Source organism: Orcinus orca, chromosome 7 (assembly GCF_937001465.1).
Source record: "Orcinus orca chromosome 7, mOrcOrc1.1, whole genome shotgun sequence".
NCBI classification, from domain to species: Eukaryota; Metazoa; Chordata; class Mammalia; order Artiodactyla; family Delphinidae; genus Orcinus; species Orcinus orca.
This window is the reverse complement of record NC_064565.1, coordinates 59235232-59252513: the sequence shown is the minus strand read 5'-3', so window position 1 is coordinate 59252513 and position 17282 is coordinate 59235232. Positions and strand designations below refer to the sequence as shown.

General features: G+C 42.5%; 1 protein-coding gene across 3 annotated transcripts in view; it reads right to left on the bottom strand.

Annotated features, from left to right (window-relative positions):
• Nucleotides 1-1673: 1673 nt before the first annotated feature.
• The window catches only part of GAD1 (glutamate decarboxylase 1), a 41048-nt gene continuing 25439 nt past the window's right edge, over nucleotides 1674-17282 (bottom strand). For all 3 annotated transcript variants that reach the window (XM_004267286.3, XM_049712264.1, XM_049712266.1), the window contains 10 exons: nucleotides 16630-16745; nucleotides 16470-16549; nucleotides 16191-16245; nucleotides 14782-14898; nucleotides 13477-13541; nucleotides 9969-10047; nucleotides 8688-8837; nucleotides 6474-6581; nucleotides 4697-4786; nucleotides 1674-3115 (listed from right to left, as the gene is read on the bottom strand). In XM_004267286.3, the coding sequence (XP_004267334.1) occupies nucleotides 2942-3115; nucleotides 4697-4786; nucleotides 6474-6581; nucleotides 8688-8837; nucleotides 9969-10047; nucleotides 13477-13541; nucleotides 14782-14898; nucleotides 16191-16245; nucleotides 16470-16549; nucleotides 16630-16745 (1034 nt within the window). In that variant the 3' untranslated portion in view covers nucleotides 1674-2941. The remainder of the gene's footprint in view (nucleotides 3116-4696; nucleotides 4787-6473; nucleotides 6582-8687; nucleotides 8838-9968; nucleotides 10048-13476; nucleotides 13542-14781; nucleotides 14899-16190; nucleotides 16246-16469; nucleotides 16550-16629; nucleotides 16746-17282) is intronic.

Below are 17282 nucleotides of genomic sequence, written 5' to 3'. Positions count from 1 at the left end.
TAACCTATATTCACACAAAAAATCTGTTCACTAATGTTCATAGTGGCTTTATTTTAATTGCCCCAAACTGCAAACAACCCAAATTTCCTTCTATGAGGGAATGGATAAACAAACTGGTACATTCATACAAATGGAATACTACACAGTAATAAAAGGAACAAACAAATGATACAGACAACAACATGGATAAATTCCAAACGCCCTGTGTTAAGTGAAAGAAGACAGACTCGAAAGGTTACATATTATATGATTCTATTGCCAAAATGGGAAAAGCAAAACTCTAGAAACAGAGAAATCAGAGGTTGCCAGGTACGGGGGGCTCGGGGAAGGTGCTACGCACAAAGGATACGGGGGATTTATTGGTGTGATGGAACTCTTCCAAGTATTGTGGTGGTTACATGACTGAACGGGTTGGTCAAGACTCACAGAACACTATACACGGTACACTATAAAGAGTGACTCTTACTGTACCTTAATTATATCTTAATAAAAAAAATAAACCATTCCCCTCAAAATATTGTCCCATGAGAAGAAAATCTCAGACCAGGGGCGCGGATGTCAGATGCCAATTTAACAGTTACCTAAAATTGTGTCTTTGCTACTTTGACCCCTTCTCCCCCTAGACCTGACCCTAGATGGGAAAATACAGTAGCTAGGGAGTAGAAATGAGGCTGAAAGAGGAAAAAAAGCAGCTGACTTTACCCCACCACCAGCCTGGCACCCGCCCCCCCACCCCTCGCGCCAGGAATGGCAGCCTGAAAGGTACCAGAGGGAGGAAGGGGAGGAACTCTATATTGTATACAAATTTGAGGTCTTGCTTATTACACTGACCTGGACATTTAGTTGCTAAAATGAGACTGTTCTTGTGACTGAGGGGCCAGGAAAGCTGCGGGATCGGCCTGAATTCAAATGGAGGCGTGGAAACAATCAGCCCACAAGGGGATTTGAAGGAACAGTAAGAGAAAGAACAAAGTGACTTTATCATCACCTCCTTATGGAGCCCAGTTTGTTTAATACAATGGTTACTTGTACAATCAGTATGTTAATTACAAATGACTCATTTAATCCCTACAAGTGCCAGATAGGGAACTACTTGTATTCCAAATGAGTAAGATAGTATTATCATAGCTTAATAGAATATTGTAGAAAATGGACCCTATTTCTTAATGATCCAGCACCAAAATGTTTCCTGAGGAAGTGAACTGGGCCCACTGTACAAGCATAAACAGCAGGAAGGTACAATTCTGTGCTCTCAGACGTATTCAGATACCACAGACACCAAGTGATGGAAGATCCCCACGAGAAGGAAAATTTGTCTGCCATGCACACCTCTGCAACCCTACCTAGTGCTAGAACACTGCCTGCTACAGAGGAAGAAAACATTTGTTGAGTAACTGAATGAATGGAACTCCAAGATGCAGATAGGAAAATGAAAAACAGGAATGGCTTTTCTTTTTCCAGGTGTGAATTGCAAATTTTATTTAATTAGAATCCCAGTGATTTTTAGACAAGGGGCTTGGGAACCTAAGACTGTGGGTTGAGTTGCAACTTAATAAAGGTACTGAGCATCACCTAAAGTCAGCTAGTGGAGAGTGAATGGGCTGTGGTGATCCCCGTAACTATAACTGGAAACCTCTCTTTCTGCATGAAACAGATACTAAAAGAAAATTTTTTTCAAATTCTCCATGGAGAATATTTTTATTTGTTTATATTCTTCTTGCATACTCTAAAACGCACAGTGTGAATTTCCTTTCTTCAAAAACAGTTGTGAGCCTGGTCAGTTTATCCGACTTCAGAAGGTCTTCGGAAACATTGCCTTAGGTTTGTGCTAAGCAAGTCACAGAGATTGGTCATGAGCTACTACAAAATTACAGGGGATCTAGTTATTACGCAACAGTTACTAGAAAAGCGTAGAGAACACCAGACATATAGCCAGACAGAGAGGGTAATAGAAGAGCAGATGCTATGTAAGTAACAGGATGTCCATATATACGTTATGTACAGTATCAGAGTTCTCTTACAGACAGTAAACTTATGCTTAAATCATTATTTTAAGGGCACTCTAATATAAATACAAGTCTCACTAATTTTAATCTTTTCTCTTTGGCTCACAAGTGCACGAAAATACCATAATCAGTTTTTAGAACTTACTGCATTAATATATAAATAAGATACATTACAAATGGGAAGAAAATACAAGACACCTCTTTAACATGGTAAATCTCTGAATATAAATAAGCAAATATTTCATATACCTACTATTAAACAGTCAATGAAATCATTACATGTGTTCTTCCACTCCGCCCCGAGGTCAGACAACAGAAATATCCACAATCTATACAACTTAATCTCTAAAAATACAGCAATAGTACACCTGAAACAATCAATGACTCTGCTACTGTTTTCCCCTCACAGGATACTAATGGGAAGGGCGGGACTCTTGTCAGCCAGTGGTGCTTTTTCTCATCCATCATCACTTCAGGCGGGAGAAATACCGACAATGAAGTCAACTCCTGCCAACAGCATTTCCCTTGGTCCCCGGCACCTGACATTTTGAAAAACATCTTTCCTGGGGTTGTTGCGCAAGCTGGTTTGCAGCATGTTTGGTCCTCAGTAACTGCTGAAGGTAAAGTGAATTCTCTTGGAGTGGGAGACATGCTGTGATCTATTACTAAGCCACACTCACTATACAGACATATATTTATAGAGACAGGTATATATAGCTGTACATATATACTGTGCTCCTAATGTGCAACTTTTGAAAAAGAACATCATTTCCTGCTAACTCTAACAAGCTTAAGTAAGGTTTTAACAGTATTCTTCAAGATATTATGTTTTCCCTCAATGAAATGGCCTATGTGTTTCAGCAACATATAGAGTTTGTTCTAGAATACCAGAGGGGAAAGGGAAGTCCCAGAAACTCATGTTCTATGGACGGCAATTACAGATCCTGGCCCAGCCTCTCTATTTCCTCAATGAGGAAGTCGATATCAGACTGGGTAGCGGCTGGGTTGGAGACGACCATCCGGAAGAAGTTGGCCTTGTCCCCCTGAGGCTGGTAGCCAACCATGGTCGTGCCAGACTCCATCATCAGGGCTTTGATTTTCGGGGCCACCTTGTGAGGGAAAACACAAAACAAAACTCAAGACTGATATTCCATGCTCTTTTTCAAAATGCAACCCATTTCTTAGTTGGAAAAAAGAGCAATTTTCTTTTTATTACTTGTACAAGTTTCTTCCTTGGCTAATATCTAGTGACTAATTTTTTAAATTGACATGTAGTTGATTTACAACATTGTGATAGTTTCAGATGGACAGCAAAGTGATTCAGTTGTACACACATATATATATATTTTCTTTTTCAGATTCTTTCCCATTATAGGTTATTACAGGATATTGAATGTAGTTCCCTGTGCTATATGGTAAGAACTTGTTGTTTATCTATTTTATATGAAGTAGTCTGTATCTGCTAATCCCAGACTCCTAATTTATCCCTCTCCCATCCCCTTTCCCCTTTGGTAACCATAAATTTATTTTCTATGTCTGTGAAGTCTGTTTCTGTTTTGTAAGTTCATTTATATCATTTTTTTAGATTCCACATTCACATTCCATGTGATATTTATCTTTTTCTGTCTGACTTACTTAGTACGATAATCTCTAGGTCCATCCATGTTGCTGCAAATGGCATTATTTCATTCTTTTTTATGGCTGAGTAATATTCCATTGTATATATGTACCACAACTTCTTTATCCATTCCTCTGTCTATGGACATTTAGGTTGTCTCTGTGTCTCGGCTATTGTAAATACTGCTGCTATGAACATTGGGGTGCACGTATCTTTTCAAATTAGAATTTTCTCTGGATATATGCTCAGGAGTGGGATTGCTGGATCATATAGTAACCCTATTTTTAGTTTTTTTAAGCAACCTCCATACTGTTCTCCATAGTAGCTGCACCAATTTACATTCCCACAAACAGTGTAGGAAGGTTCCCTTTTCTCCACACCCTCTCCAGCATTTATTATTTGTAGGCTTTTTGTTGATGGCCTCTAATGACTATTTAAGTCTACCCAATCACATATTCCTACAGAAAGTACTGCGCAACTGAATTTTGAAAGTCGGACATAGGACAATGATGATAAATTCAAAATCAAAAACAAAAAATTCACATGGGCAACAACACAAATTAGGGCTTCTGTATAATCCAGTGCCTAGGATACTGTCTGGCACATGGACTCTGCTCAACAAATATTTGCTGAATGGTTAGATGAATGAAATATTATATAAATTAAATACAATACAAACAACTATAAGTAATATATAAACTAGATATAGAAACCGACAACTAGAATGAATCAGCATTAGAACAGCCTTGAACTTAGTAAAAGATATTTTAACAGACATAGTTTAATATGAAAGTTCCTAGGAATATGTATATTATTCAACTGCGCTGCATATGACCCCTCTAATGACGAACACCAGCCTAAGGCAGGGATGCGTCCTCCAGAGGTTCCCACTGATCTGAGCCACAGTGAGGGGACAATTCAGACCCAAGAAGACTGTAACAAGATGTCTCCCTACCACCCCAAGCCTTTAGCTTTTATTTCTCCTCCGTTAGAAAGGCACATCAGAGTGAGGATCTTCTGACTAGCCAGAGAAATTGCAGAGGGTTAGATGAGACAAGGAGTGATTCCATACCTTGTGTAGTTTTTCCCGGCGCTCAGGGCTATCCAGAACGCCCCTGAGGCTTTGTGGAATATACCAGAAACAGACATTCGTGTGCTCAGGCTGTGGAGATTTTCACAGACAAGCATGCGTACAAACAAAACAGAAAAATTATGAGAACTTGAGAGAAAGCTGTCCCAAAACCCCTATGGACCCTCGGCGGAAGTCTCTCAGACAAACAAAAAAAAGGATAAAAAAAAGGCTTCATGTTACTTCTATACTTGGGAGAACAAAGCCTGGTTAATCCCATCATATCTGACAAGAGAACTGTTTCCCATAACCCATTTTCTAGATGACTAAAGTTACCCACCTTTCAACACTGAAATGTTAAAAAAAATTACATTTGGGTCATTTTAAAAAAGGGTATTATCCATCTTGCCATTTTGTAGTGCCTCACGTATAGAAGATGCTCAAAACATAGTTAATTTTATTGGTACTGAATATTCTGAGTTTATCAATACTGAACCTTCTCTGAAGACTCAGGATTATCATAATGAAAATTAAAACTGGTTCTAATCTATAAGACAGGGCTTATTGAGATGCTTAGAACTGTTTAGTGTTCCTGCCCTAAAGACTCATGCTTTTTAAGTCCTTCTGTATTCTTGCTATCATTTTTCAGTTTCCTTCCTAGTTGCTGTCTGCCATCACTGTGCCTGCCTCTCATGGTCTAGAGACATTACATTTGTTTTAACCTGCTAGTAGAATGTTTAAATTAGTGTAAATGATGAGAGTGAGGTCCCAGAGGTGAAACGCATGAGCACTGTATGATTGATTTGAACTGCTCAGGGCTCTTTTGCTCAGTTGGTGACTCTCCGGTGTGTTCCTAGTAGTTTAGGTGCCTGATAAATAGACTGAATTGAATGCAGGTGGTGTTTTATTACACTGAATTATGAGTGGATGTCCTTTTGTTCAGCACTGGCTCCTATTCCAACTTTCTTTTTTTTTTTTTTTTTTTTTTTTTGCAGTACGCGGGCCTCTCACTGTTGTGGCCTCTCCCGTCGCGGAGCACAGGCTCCGGACGCGCAGGCTCAGCAGCCATGGCTCACGGGTCCAGCCACTCTGCGGCATGTGGGATCTTCACGGACCGGGGCACGAACCCGTGTCCCCTGCATCAGCAGGTGGACTCTCAACCACTGCGCCACCAAGGAAGCCCCCAACTTTCTTTATTCAACTGCGAGCTCCAATAGGGCAGAGACAGTACCTGTTTTGGTCACTACACTATAATCCAGCTCCTGGCCTGGGGCAAGGCACACCGCAGGCACTCAGCCAACACTGGTATGACAAGTACCTTATTGTGTGCAATACGGATCTGAATTCAGGGCAGAGACAACTGTATCTTGCTCTCTTCATAAAGAATCTATTGTAAAGTAGAACTTCATTTTAGAACCAGTCTTGGAAGACAAGGATATACCCATCCTATAAGCTTCTTGGAACTGAGGAACACTTTATCGTGGAGGTACAACACCATAATAAGACCCCAGAATTATACAGGATTCAGACCTGCCAAGGAAACACCTCTTGCCTACGAAGGGCTGGCTGAGAACTATATCTTTTCTAGAAGAGGTGAAGGGGAAAAGTCATCCCAATGCTACCAGAAGAAACATTCATGGACACAGAGGGAAGTAAATGAAGAGTGCTAGAATGAAAATTCAGAAGCAGCTTCTGGCAATGGGGGACACTACAGCTTCAGGGGCTTCCCTCAAGAGATTTTCCAGAAATGCTATACATCTAGTCCAGGATGATAACTTACCTCACCATCAAAAACCATCTCAAATTCCTCTCTGTTTTTAATCTTGGCATAGAGGTATTCTGCCAGCTCCAAGCATTTGTTGATCTGATTTTCAAAGCCCACTGTGCCCTGTTTTAAAAAAGGAAAAGTCATGTTTGTTGGTGACAGGCTGAATTTCCCTGTGATGGCATCGAGAGGGCTATGCTGTCTTTGTCTATCGGAAATATATGTAAGAGTATTCTTGGAGATGGTTAGCAAGAACCATCTCACTAAATATGTATGGCTTTCTCATAGCTCTGCATGCGACAAAGTGTGCCTCCTCTCTTTTGAAGGCACTCTAGTCTCTGGGCAGTTATTCTCAACAGGGCTTTTAGCTTCTTGCTAGTAATTCACAGTCTGAAGCCCATTTCTGGTTTGCTTTAGGATAATGCCACCCAAACTTGTCTATGGACTGAGGCCAGTCCATAAAATGTAACCAGTCCATGATAAGATGAGTCCAAAAATTGAGATTAAGTAATACGGAACTTTTATGGTCACTTGACAGAGTAATTTTATGCCTACTGAACTGCATTTTTAAAACCGGTGTTCATACTTTGTATGGCTTTTTATTTCACCTTTCTAGCCATTCATTTATTGTAGTGTACAATAAATGAATTAAGTGAAGACCAATTTATCGTACTGGTCTATGAGAGGTTAAAAACACCCCAGCTGGTTCTTCACCACAGATAGTTGGAGAAATACTACTTTAGAACCCACCTTCCGCAGCAGGAAGTCCTGGCCAAACACGTCCCCCTCACTCCCAGGCAGGCTACCTTCCATGTAACACGGTATTACCCCTTTCTAGTGAGAGGCAGGCAGGCAGGCAGATGGGGAAGCACTGGTCTCAGGATGTGCCCTGAGATGGCAGTAGCTCCATCTATTGACAAACTGATTGAGCATGAGTTTCCAAAGCCAGCATGGCTGATTAGTAACAGCAGCATGGGGGGGGTTGAGTGGGTCGGTGTTAACAAGGAGAGCAGATGCACGAGGCCTGTGGGTTACTAATGTGTCTGGGCCAAGCCCAACACTGGCAAAGCAGCAGCTGCCGCTGAGCAGTGCTCGGGCCAGTCCACTTTCTTCTTGGGAAGGAAGCCCGCACCAGGTCCCACGTCGGTAACCAATAAATACTCTTTGAGCTAAACTTCCAGCAGACTGTTCAAAGCGGTTATTGTCAGGCAAAACCAAGGCACAAATTACTGAGACAGGCCATGTGGTTATCATATTTCTGAATGATAGGGCTCTTTCTCTTGTTGCAATTTATGACTATTTATATGCTTAAAATACCTATGATTACTTTGTGGTAGAAATCAAATTCAGACTGTTTCTATATTAAGACAAAATAACTTAATGAGGAAAAAAACTAATAATCCATCAAATTCTTCTTACAGAACAAACATTGGACTAGATGTTTGGCTGGAAACCCTTTTTTGTTTTGGTATTAGGTGACCCGATCTTATATATGGAAATTTATTTAAATTACTTTAACAGTAGAAAAATAAAACAATGGCTGCAATATAAAGCTGTGAAATAAAAATTGCCCTTACTTGATTGCATACAAATACTTTTGAAATAAATAGTCCCATGGTATTCCTCTCCCTCACCCCCACTGGGGGAAGTTCCAGTAGTTTGCTTTTTTTTCTAGACACAGAAATGCATCCTGAAAGACTGATGAATGCAGACATAGCATGCCTCAGTCTAGGATTTCTTAGAATAAAGTATGCATTTTCTAGAAGAGAGTATAGAAGTACACATAATGGGAAAGCCATTATTTAAAGAGAACTTAAAACTGTCATATATATCCCATGATTTGAGGCCATATAAAGGAACTCAGGGTTCTGCACAGAATAATGTAGTAATTTTATCTTTATCTCTTTCTCTACATCTGCACTAAACAATTTCAGCATCCCTAAGGACTGCTGTGGAAGTCCTTATCTTGACAAAATTTTTAGTGCTTATAAGAGAAAGTGATAAGAAAAGTCATGCTAATTCAAATTGAGGAGACTGAATGGAAGGAGAGAGAATTTGACATAAGGGATAAAGTGATTTCATTTGCAAAGAAAATACAGTTAACTCAATTATCTAGATATTGATTTCGTACATAATGGATTATCTGGGATATATCTTTGCCTCACTTTTGCCAGCTAGCCTGTGCAAATTACATTTCTGCTCTATTTCCTGTAATGCCCTCCTTCGTACCTTTGCTTTCCACATCAGCCAGAACTTGAAGATGTCCACATGGCGGCCACACTGAATGGCTTTATCCCCAGTGTCGTAGGAGACGTCATACTGCTTGTCTGGCTGGAAGAGGTACCCTGCACACATCTGGTTGCATCCTTGGAGGATACCCTGTAATGGAAATCAAGACAGGCGCGCATCTGTATTCACAGGGCAGAGGTGTGGGCGGTTTTGAAACAGGGCAGGCCGGACTTAGGGTCACATACAATCTCTCTTCTAACGTCTCATGAGGCCGTGCACTTGTTCTGATGTCCTTCTCCAAAACCACCCTTGGAAAACCCTTCGCCCCTTCTCCTCTATCACTCTGACTGGAAAACGATCTTTTGTCTCAGATGCCAACAACAAGAGCCCACCCTACTGTCCCTCTAAGGAGCATCTGGAAACGTCCATGGGTGCTTTCGGTTATTTCACAGACTGGAAGTGCTAGGGCATCAGTCAGCAGGGGTTGGAGACATAAACTTCCTGTAGAGGGTGGGACAGTTTCATGCGTAGAAGAATTTTCCTCCGCCAAAGCACCCCCTAAAAAGTGTTCCAATCCTTTCCGGGAGCTCCTATGAAGTTAACAGGCGCTCTACTTAGGAGTGGAGTAAAAAGCTTGTACAGGTACGGGCCCCCACGGGTTGGTGACAGGCCTTTGAAGACGCCTCAGTGTGCAACAGTTTTACTGGAGGAACAAGGCCCTCCACGGCAGGGCCCTATTAGATTCTTAGGAAGAGAATATACTACCTATTGTTCTAAGTGCCTTACCGGCATTTTGTCAGTGCGGTGACATGGTTAAGAGCTCAAGCTTTGGAGCCAGAGTACCCAAGTCTGAAATCCGGCTGACGTTTGCTAATTTGGGCAAGTTATACAACTATCGTCATTTACAGCAGCTTTTTGGTCAACATTCCTTGTTGCCCTAAGTTGACATTTGTAGTTGTGGTTCCAAATAAGTTGTTTCAGCTCTTGGGACCACAAACTCAAATAATGCCCTTGTAGTTTCTATCACTGGCAGGGCCCTGGGGGCTGAACAAGGAAGAAGGACAGTTCAGAGCAAGGGCCAACAGGATATGCTGGGTTAGCCGAAGGCTAACATGCGCAGGTGGGAAAGAACAGCCATGGCAGGCCCAGTGGGGCTGTCAATCTTGTGAGTTCCTCAGCCAGTACTGTAAAAAAAAAAAAAAAAAAAACCCATGCTTTTCTCTTTTTGTGCCTTCTAAAGGGTGTGCAGGCCACCAGCTCATCTTTGGGGGAAGGGCAGACCTTTTCCTTGACCAGGATGGCGGAGCACTGCAACAGCACGCCCATCATCTTGTGAGGATTCCAGGTGACTGAGTTGGCCCTGAAAGAAACACATGATGCTCTGAGGAGGAGGTGCAGGAGTCGGCAAGAGGCAACCGTCCTCTTGAGGAAAACATCACCCACCGCAACTCAAGTCAAGACAAGTTTTCGACACTTCGTCCCCTAAATTGACTAATCAAGTGGTAAACAAATATTTTGCAGGCAGTCTCAGAGCACTAAGTGGCAGACTGCCTCTTCTAAATAACTGTATTAATACTACCTAACATTTATGAACATCATTTATTATGTATCCTATTGTTCTAAGAGTGTTACAGGCATTTATCAGTGCAGTGTCATGGTTGAGGGCTCAAGCTTTGGAGCCAGAGTACCCAAGTCCGAAACCTGGCTCTGACATTTGCTAGTTTGGGCAAGTTACATAACTCCTTTGAGCCTCAGTTTTCCTGTCCGTAAAGTGGGGAGAACAGTATCTGCCTCAAGGAATTGAATAAAATGAGTTAGTAAATATATAATGCTAATAACCATGCTTGAATACTTAATTCTCACAACAATCCTATCATATAGGGACTATTATCACCCCTATTTTAGATAGAGAGACTGAGGCACAAAAGGGTTCAATACATCACCCAAAGTCACACAGCTGGGAAGCGCTGGAGCCAAGATTCAAGTTCAGGGAGTCTAACTGTCGAGCCAGTGTTCATATCCTCTCCACTAGACTGCCTCCCTCTAGGCTACAGACTCAGCTTCTTTCTGCCTTCCCATTCTTACTAATGAATTGGACTGGTGACGCTGACCTACCTGCTTATAAGGTAGTATGAAGACTGACACATAAAAGCAAGGATCAGTTGGACAATTCTAGACTTTGGCTACTTAGCAGCATTGTTTAAATGCTAAATAAACATAATCTTGCCTGTTTAGGCTGCAATGATAGCTTAACAAGCATGGTCTCCTAGCAACCACAACACTCCGTCAGACACAATTAAATGGTTAAGGAGCACACTAGCTAGGACATTAGGGAAACAACTGTAATGTATGATGATTAAAGCTTAGGTAGCTCCTTTCCAATGGCCTAGCCCACAGCTGGGCTCTATGCTTTAATACCTGTGAAGGATGTTTTCCCCAGACATAGCAATTGGCTCGGAATTATACTGCCTCTGCTCTCCCTGGAGCTAAATTCCTGCTGTGAATTTTTAACCTCTTCATCTTGCTTAGGTGCATAAGAGGGAAAATAGTTTAGTGTATACATGACCACAGGCGTACGCTGTATCTCAAGGAGAAGAAAGAAAGGCCTGATGTACTTTCCCCCATGTGCATAATAAAAACCTTTATGAAAGAGACTGTGAAAAGTTCTAAGAAAAGTTGACTAAATGTTTATTTCATTAAAAAACATCAGTGTCGGACTTCCCTGGTGGCGCAGTGATTAAGAATTTGCCTGCCAATGCAGGGGACACGAGTTCAATCCCTGGTCCAGGAAGATCCCACATGCTGCAGAGCAACTAAGCCTGTGTGCCACAACTACTGAGCTTGCACTCTAGAGCCCGCGAGCCACAACTACTGAAGCCTGCGCGCCTAGAGCCTGTGCTCCACAGCAAGAGAAGCCACTGTGATGAGAAGCCCGCGCATGGCAACAAAGACCCAGCACAGCCAAAAATAAATAAATTTATTTAAAAAAAAAATCAGTCAAGCCTTACTTAGAAGGTAGTGAATTTAATCCATTTTCTCATTGCTATCATTCACTGAATCATTAAACAATTACACATAGGGACTTCCCTGGTGCAGCAATGGTTAAGAATCTGCCTGCCAATGCAAGGGACACAGGTTCAAGCCCTGGTCCGGGAAGATCCCACATGCCGCGGAGCAACTAAGCCCGTGTACCACAACTACTGAGTCTGTGGTCTAGAGCCTGTGAGCCACAACTACTGAGCCTGCGTGCCACAGCTACTGAAGCCCGCGCGCTTAGAGTCCGTGCTCCGCAACAAGAGAAGCCACTTCAATGAGAAGCCCGCACACCGCAACGAAGACCCAACGCAGACCAAAACATTAAATAAATAAATAAATAAGTTTAAAAAAACCAGTTATACATAGATCTCACAAAATGTCTTAAATGTTTTTTGAATGTCCTAAAGGTCTGAAGTAAATGATTCTTTGGTGCTACAGGTGGAAAGTAATAAGACATGACGTGGATTCAATGTCCTTCAGAAGACATATGTACTTTAAAATGTTAGAAAAGAAAAAGTCTAGTGCAAAATTTTTCAAGTTTTACTTGACTCAAAGATGGAAAATGGAAATTGCCTGAGAAATCTAAAGTACAGCTGGACTGGCTTATCTACATTTAAGATCTTGTCCTCCAAGTTAAGGGTCATATAACTATGCTTCAACGAGTCAGTCTCACTCGCTTCAATACTGGCCTTTCAAAACTGAAATGCGGGCTTCCCTGGTGGCGCAGTGGTTGAGAGTCCGCCTGCCGATGCAGGGGACACGGGTTCGTGCCCCGATCTGGGAAGATCCCACATGCCGCGGAGCGGCTGGGCCCATGAGCCATGGCCGCTGAGCCTGCGCGTCCGGAGCCTGTGCCCCGCAAAGGGAGAGGCCACAACAGTGAGAGGCCCGCGTACCGCACACAAAAACAAAAACAAAACAAAAAAACACAAAAAACTGAAATGCAAGGGAAGAGGCACAGGAGAGGTAACAAACACTGAAGCCACTGGAGTGCTTTCCCTGACGCCTGCTCTCCGTCCACTTCTCCACCCTCGGTCTGCTCTCACTGCTCTCACTTTGCTCCAGCCACAATGGTCTCGGTGACAGTCCTTCCTCCAACTTTCTAAGAACAGTCCTACCTCAGGGTCTTTGCATTTGCCCTTCCCACTGCCTGGAACACTCTTCCTTGTATTCATGCTTCCTCTCTCCCTTTATCCCAGTATCTGCTGAACCGCCTCCTCCTCAGAAAGGCCTCCAACTACACTGTCTAAAATAGCATGGCTTGGCAGATGAAATATCTTTGTTCATGAGACAAGTTAGGTAAGCTGAGTGTCTTACCCTTTTCCCAGCTTAATGGGAAACGTAAGCTTAGTGAAAATAAAGAATGAAATAAATCACCACCCCTTTCTGTGCCCTTGACAAACTCCCACTTAGCCTCCAAATCCCCACACTGGTAAGTCTCTCTTCTCTCCTACCCGGGCACCTTGCAATCACATCTATTGTTGAGCATATCACATGGTGTGGTAACTATCTGCATACTTGTTTTTTTCTCTTTCCAAATCGTGAATTGAGGTGAGAACTCATTTGACTGGGAAATCCATCATCTTTAATTTCCCAGTGCCTGGCATACAGTAAGTGCTCAATAAGTGCCTACTGAACAAAAGTGAGCTTAGAGTGAATAAGACGTTGGGAATCAGGGCAGGGACATTAGGGACTCAGCGGCACAGCGTGTTGCATGGCCTGAACGGAGGGAGGCCCTGTGCTCAGCCCTTACCTTTCTATGCCGCTGAGTTTATGGCGGTGCTTCTGAGACATGAGCAGCCCGCCACCCCAGGCAGCCTGTGAGGACAGAGAAAAAGAGAGGGAGAGGGAGGTGGCGCCGAGGAGTCCACGCCCGGTCACTTCACATCTCTAGCGAAACATGAGCGAGAATGTAAACAGCGAAAAGCGTAAGCTTCTCTGACAAATGGAACCCACGCTGACTGTTCCACCAGGGGCAGTTGTGCTTATTCATCGTTTATCACTTCTTCAAAAGTTCCTCCTGGTTAACGTCAGAGTCGCAGTGCAAGTGATACAGGTAAATAGGGGCTGAGTCTGTGGTGCTGAGACCCAAGGCCCAGATGCAAGTGATACAGGTAAATAGGGGCTGAGTCTGTGGTGCTGAGACCCAAGGCCCAAAGTGCTCTGGAAAGCCAGGGACACTTGAGGAGACAAGGGGCGGAGCTCCGGGAGCGACACAAAGGACTAGGGACTGCTGTCTGATTCTGCCCAGAGCAGAATTCGAAGGGCTCCTGAAAAACTCACTAGGCAGCAGCCCTGGTGGGCTTGGAGGTCCCACAACCACTCCTGCAATAGCAAGACATTTTTATGCATCCTCTGATGCATGGGGATCGAATATCTTGGGACACCATGTGACACAAGAACAGCCTTTGTTATCATTTGTCCAATAGCAGGGCAGATCACCCCACTGTCTAGTTGTGAGAGGTTAAACCCATAAGAGAATGGAGAGAGAAAAAGGAAAAAACACATCCAGTCACACATGTGAAAATGTACCTCTTATGTTCCTAGGAAAATTTGGAACTAAATCTCTTAATTGATAACACCTTCCATATGCTGCCTTATTTTTCCTACATGTACCAGATATGCATTTCTTTCTTTCTTCTTTTCTAACTTTCTCCTTCCTTCCTTTTTTTTTTTTGGAAGAAAAGTGTCATAGATGGCTGGACTGAAGGCAGATAGCTGAGTGCCCAGATTCAGACTCATGGCCACTTTCTATACATTGTATCTTACATCTTTTCCCTCTGAAATCTTAGACATTTGTTCAGACAAAAGCTTTCCGGGAAAGTGACAGAGATGAAATTCTAGGATGAATCACAGATGACAGCAATTGGCCAGTAAGGACTGGGTGAGCCCCAGAGGATGGACAGGCGTGTGGTGTGCACCTGTCATGAATGGCCTGCTAGGGGCCAGAGAAATGTAGTGGGGAGAGAGGCAATGGGAGAAGCTGGAGGCAAATTATAAAGCAGAGCTGCTTCCACCCCCCCGACGGGACCAGGCCACTCTGAGTTACAGCGCTTACATCGACATGCAGCCAGAGGTTGTATTTCTCACATATATCTGCAATCTCCTGTATGGGATCAAAAGCGCCATAAACAGTCGTGCCGGCAGTTGCATTGACATACAGAGGAATGTATCCCTATAAGGTAAGAGGGACAAGCTGATTAGTCTTTCTAACCTCCCTCCTTTCCACATGAAGGAGAAGAATTACTGTAGCATTTATTTCCAGCAGAGATCAGCTAAGCTGGTGTGTTATCAGATACTATATCTGGGACTATTCTCTGTTAGCTCATTCACTCATTCCTTCATTTATTCAACAAATATTTTTGAAGACTTTCATGTGCCAGGCCCTGTTGTGGATGCTGGGAATACAGCAGTGAGCACAAAAGACGAATATTTCTGTCCTTGTGGAGTTTGCATTCTCGTCGGGAGTGACTGACAGTCAACAAAATTAAATAAGCAAAATAAATAGCATGTTTAGTAGTGATAAGTTCTATGGCAAACAATAAAGCAGGAAAGAGTAATAAGTGGAGTGATGGGCAGGTATCTGAGTGTCATCTGGACATTCTACATTTTAGAAGCTGTGCTGTTCTAAGTGTATTGAGGTAATAATAATACTGAAGTAATAATAATAATACTGAAGCATTGTTTGGTTATTGAAAACAGGTCTATACACTGTTTCCCTAAGAGTAGATACAGTAAAATTTTGGTGTGAACAAGAAATAAATGAGAAAGTGAAGTAATAGAGCTCAGACAGGGTTGGGGAAGTCTATGAGTTCCAGGAGTTCCTCCTCTGCCCCTTGCTCAGTCCTAGCGACATTTCTGTCTCCTCTGCTGAGACCCGGCAAACAACCATAGTTAGAGAAGGAGGTACAAGAATGTAACCAAAACAACAATGAGTTGGTAAATGGCCTGACAGCTACTTGGCAGTGCCTCGTGCATATATCTGTTCTATGCGATTTTTCTGTTTAAGAGAATTTATTGAGGCTGGATTCACCAAGTATCATGGGCCAACTGCCAGGGCATGCAAGCAGTTTGCTAAATAGAATCCTAACCTTAAATGATACTTGTTAAAATGAGATTATACTTAACAAGTAGCAAGTGAAAACCTCAATTAGGCGGCATCTTCATGAGACGCGGATAGTGGATTTACTGAAGTACATCAAACTAGTCATTTGGCACAGTGAAGACAGAACAAGTGGTTTAATGACTGAATTTTCCACTTTTCAAAAAAAATTGATATTGTGTAGACACAGCTTTAAAGCCATGTCATCACACAAGTTGAAAATAAGCAAACATCTGAGAAAAGAACTTTAGAAACACAATAAAATTATCTCTTATATTATCAAACACTTTTATTGTCTAGGCGGAAAGAAGGTATTTTAAAAAATCGATATTCACCAGAGTTTAGATGCACCGTAGAGTACATACCTTTTGCTTGGCTTCAAGAATTTTTGCCTCTAAATCAGCTGGAATTATCTTCCCCCTGTAATTATTGTAAAAGGAGAGAAATTAAAATGAACAATCAGTGAGATTGCACATGGAAAAAAACTTCAACAGCAGCAAAAAGTAATTTAATCAGATATTTTCAACAGACCATTAGCAGCTTGGCACACTGTACTGAGTCAGTCCTTAAGCACAATAAAATAAATTTAACAGATGAGCACATTTAATACATCAAGAACCTAATATTCACTCTCCCCTGCCTACCTTTCATTGCACTTTATCAAAATCACATTGTCGGTTCCAAAGCCAAGTGCAGCCCCAGCTTTCTTTATGGAATAGTGACTCTGCAACAGAGGCTGGAGGTTAGATGTTAGACAGTCCCTTGGAAAACACCACAATCCATGTGCAAGAGCACCCAACTCACGTGTTCTGAGGTGAAGAGGACCAGCTTGGGTACGGCTGCCATGCCCTTTGTCTTAACTTCCGGGAAGTACTTGTAGCGAGCCGCCATGATGCTGTACATGTTGGATATGGCTCCCCCTATCGGCAAGCAGACACATTGGGAGCTGTTGGGACTTCCTCATTACTGTTTCTAACAAAAAAGGCTGACGTGGTGTCTCAAGAGACAAGTGAGGTCAGAAAGGGGAAGGACAATATCATGATAGGTTTTGCTGGCTTCCCTATTGCCAGGGCTTCCCTCTGGTCCCTTTGCCCTGGAGATACAAATAATCACACTTATTACCAAAGCCATTTAGGCAATTTGGCTGGAGGTGATTCACGTACTCTGGTGCCTGTCCCACCTCGAAGCCTAGACAGGAATATAAGGGGTGGCAGAAGCAGCAGCTGCAAAGAGATAGGTGAGTTACAACCCTCCTGCTTCCATTTTCTGCTCAATCTATTTACTGAACAAAGATGAATCTTTTCTCTGAGTCAGAAAGACAGAGGAAGAGACAGTAATAGAGCCTATGGAAGGAAACAGTGACATTGCCTGGATACTCTCCTCAAAGAACAGCCCAACTGAGTTATTGAGTCATTTAGAAGAACTCCAAGTGTATTAAAATAAAACCAAACTCGTGT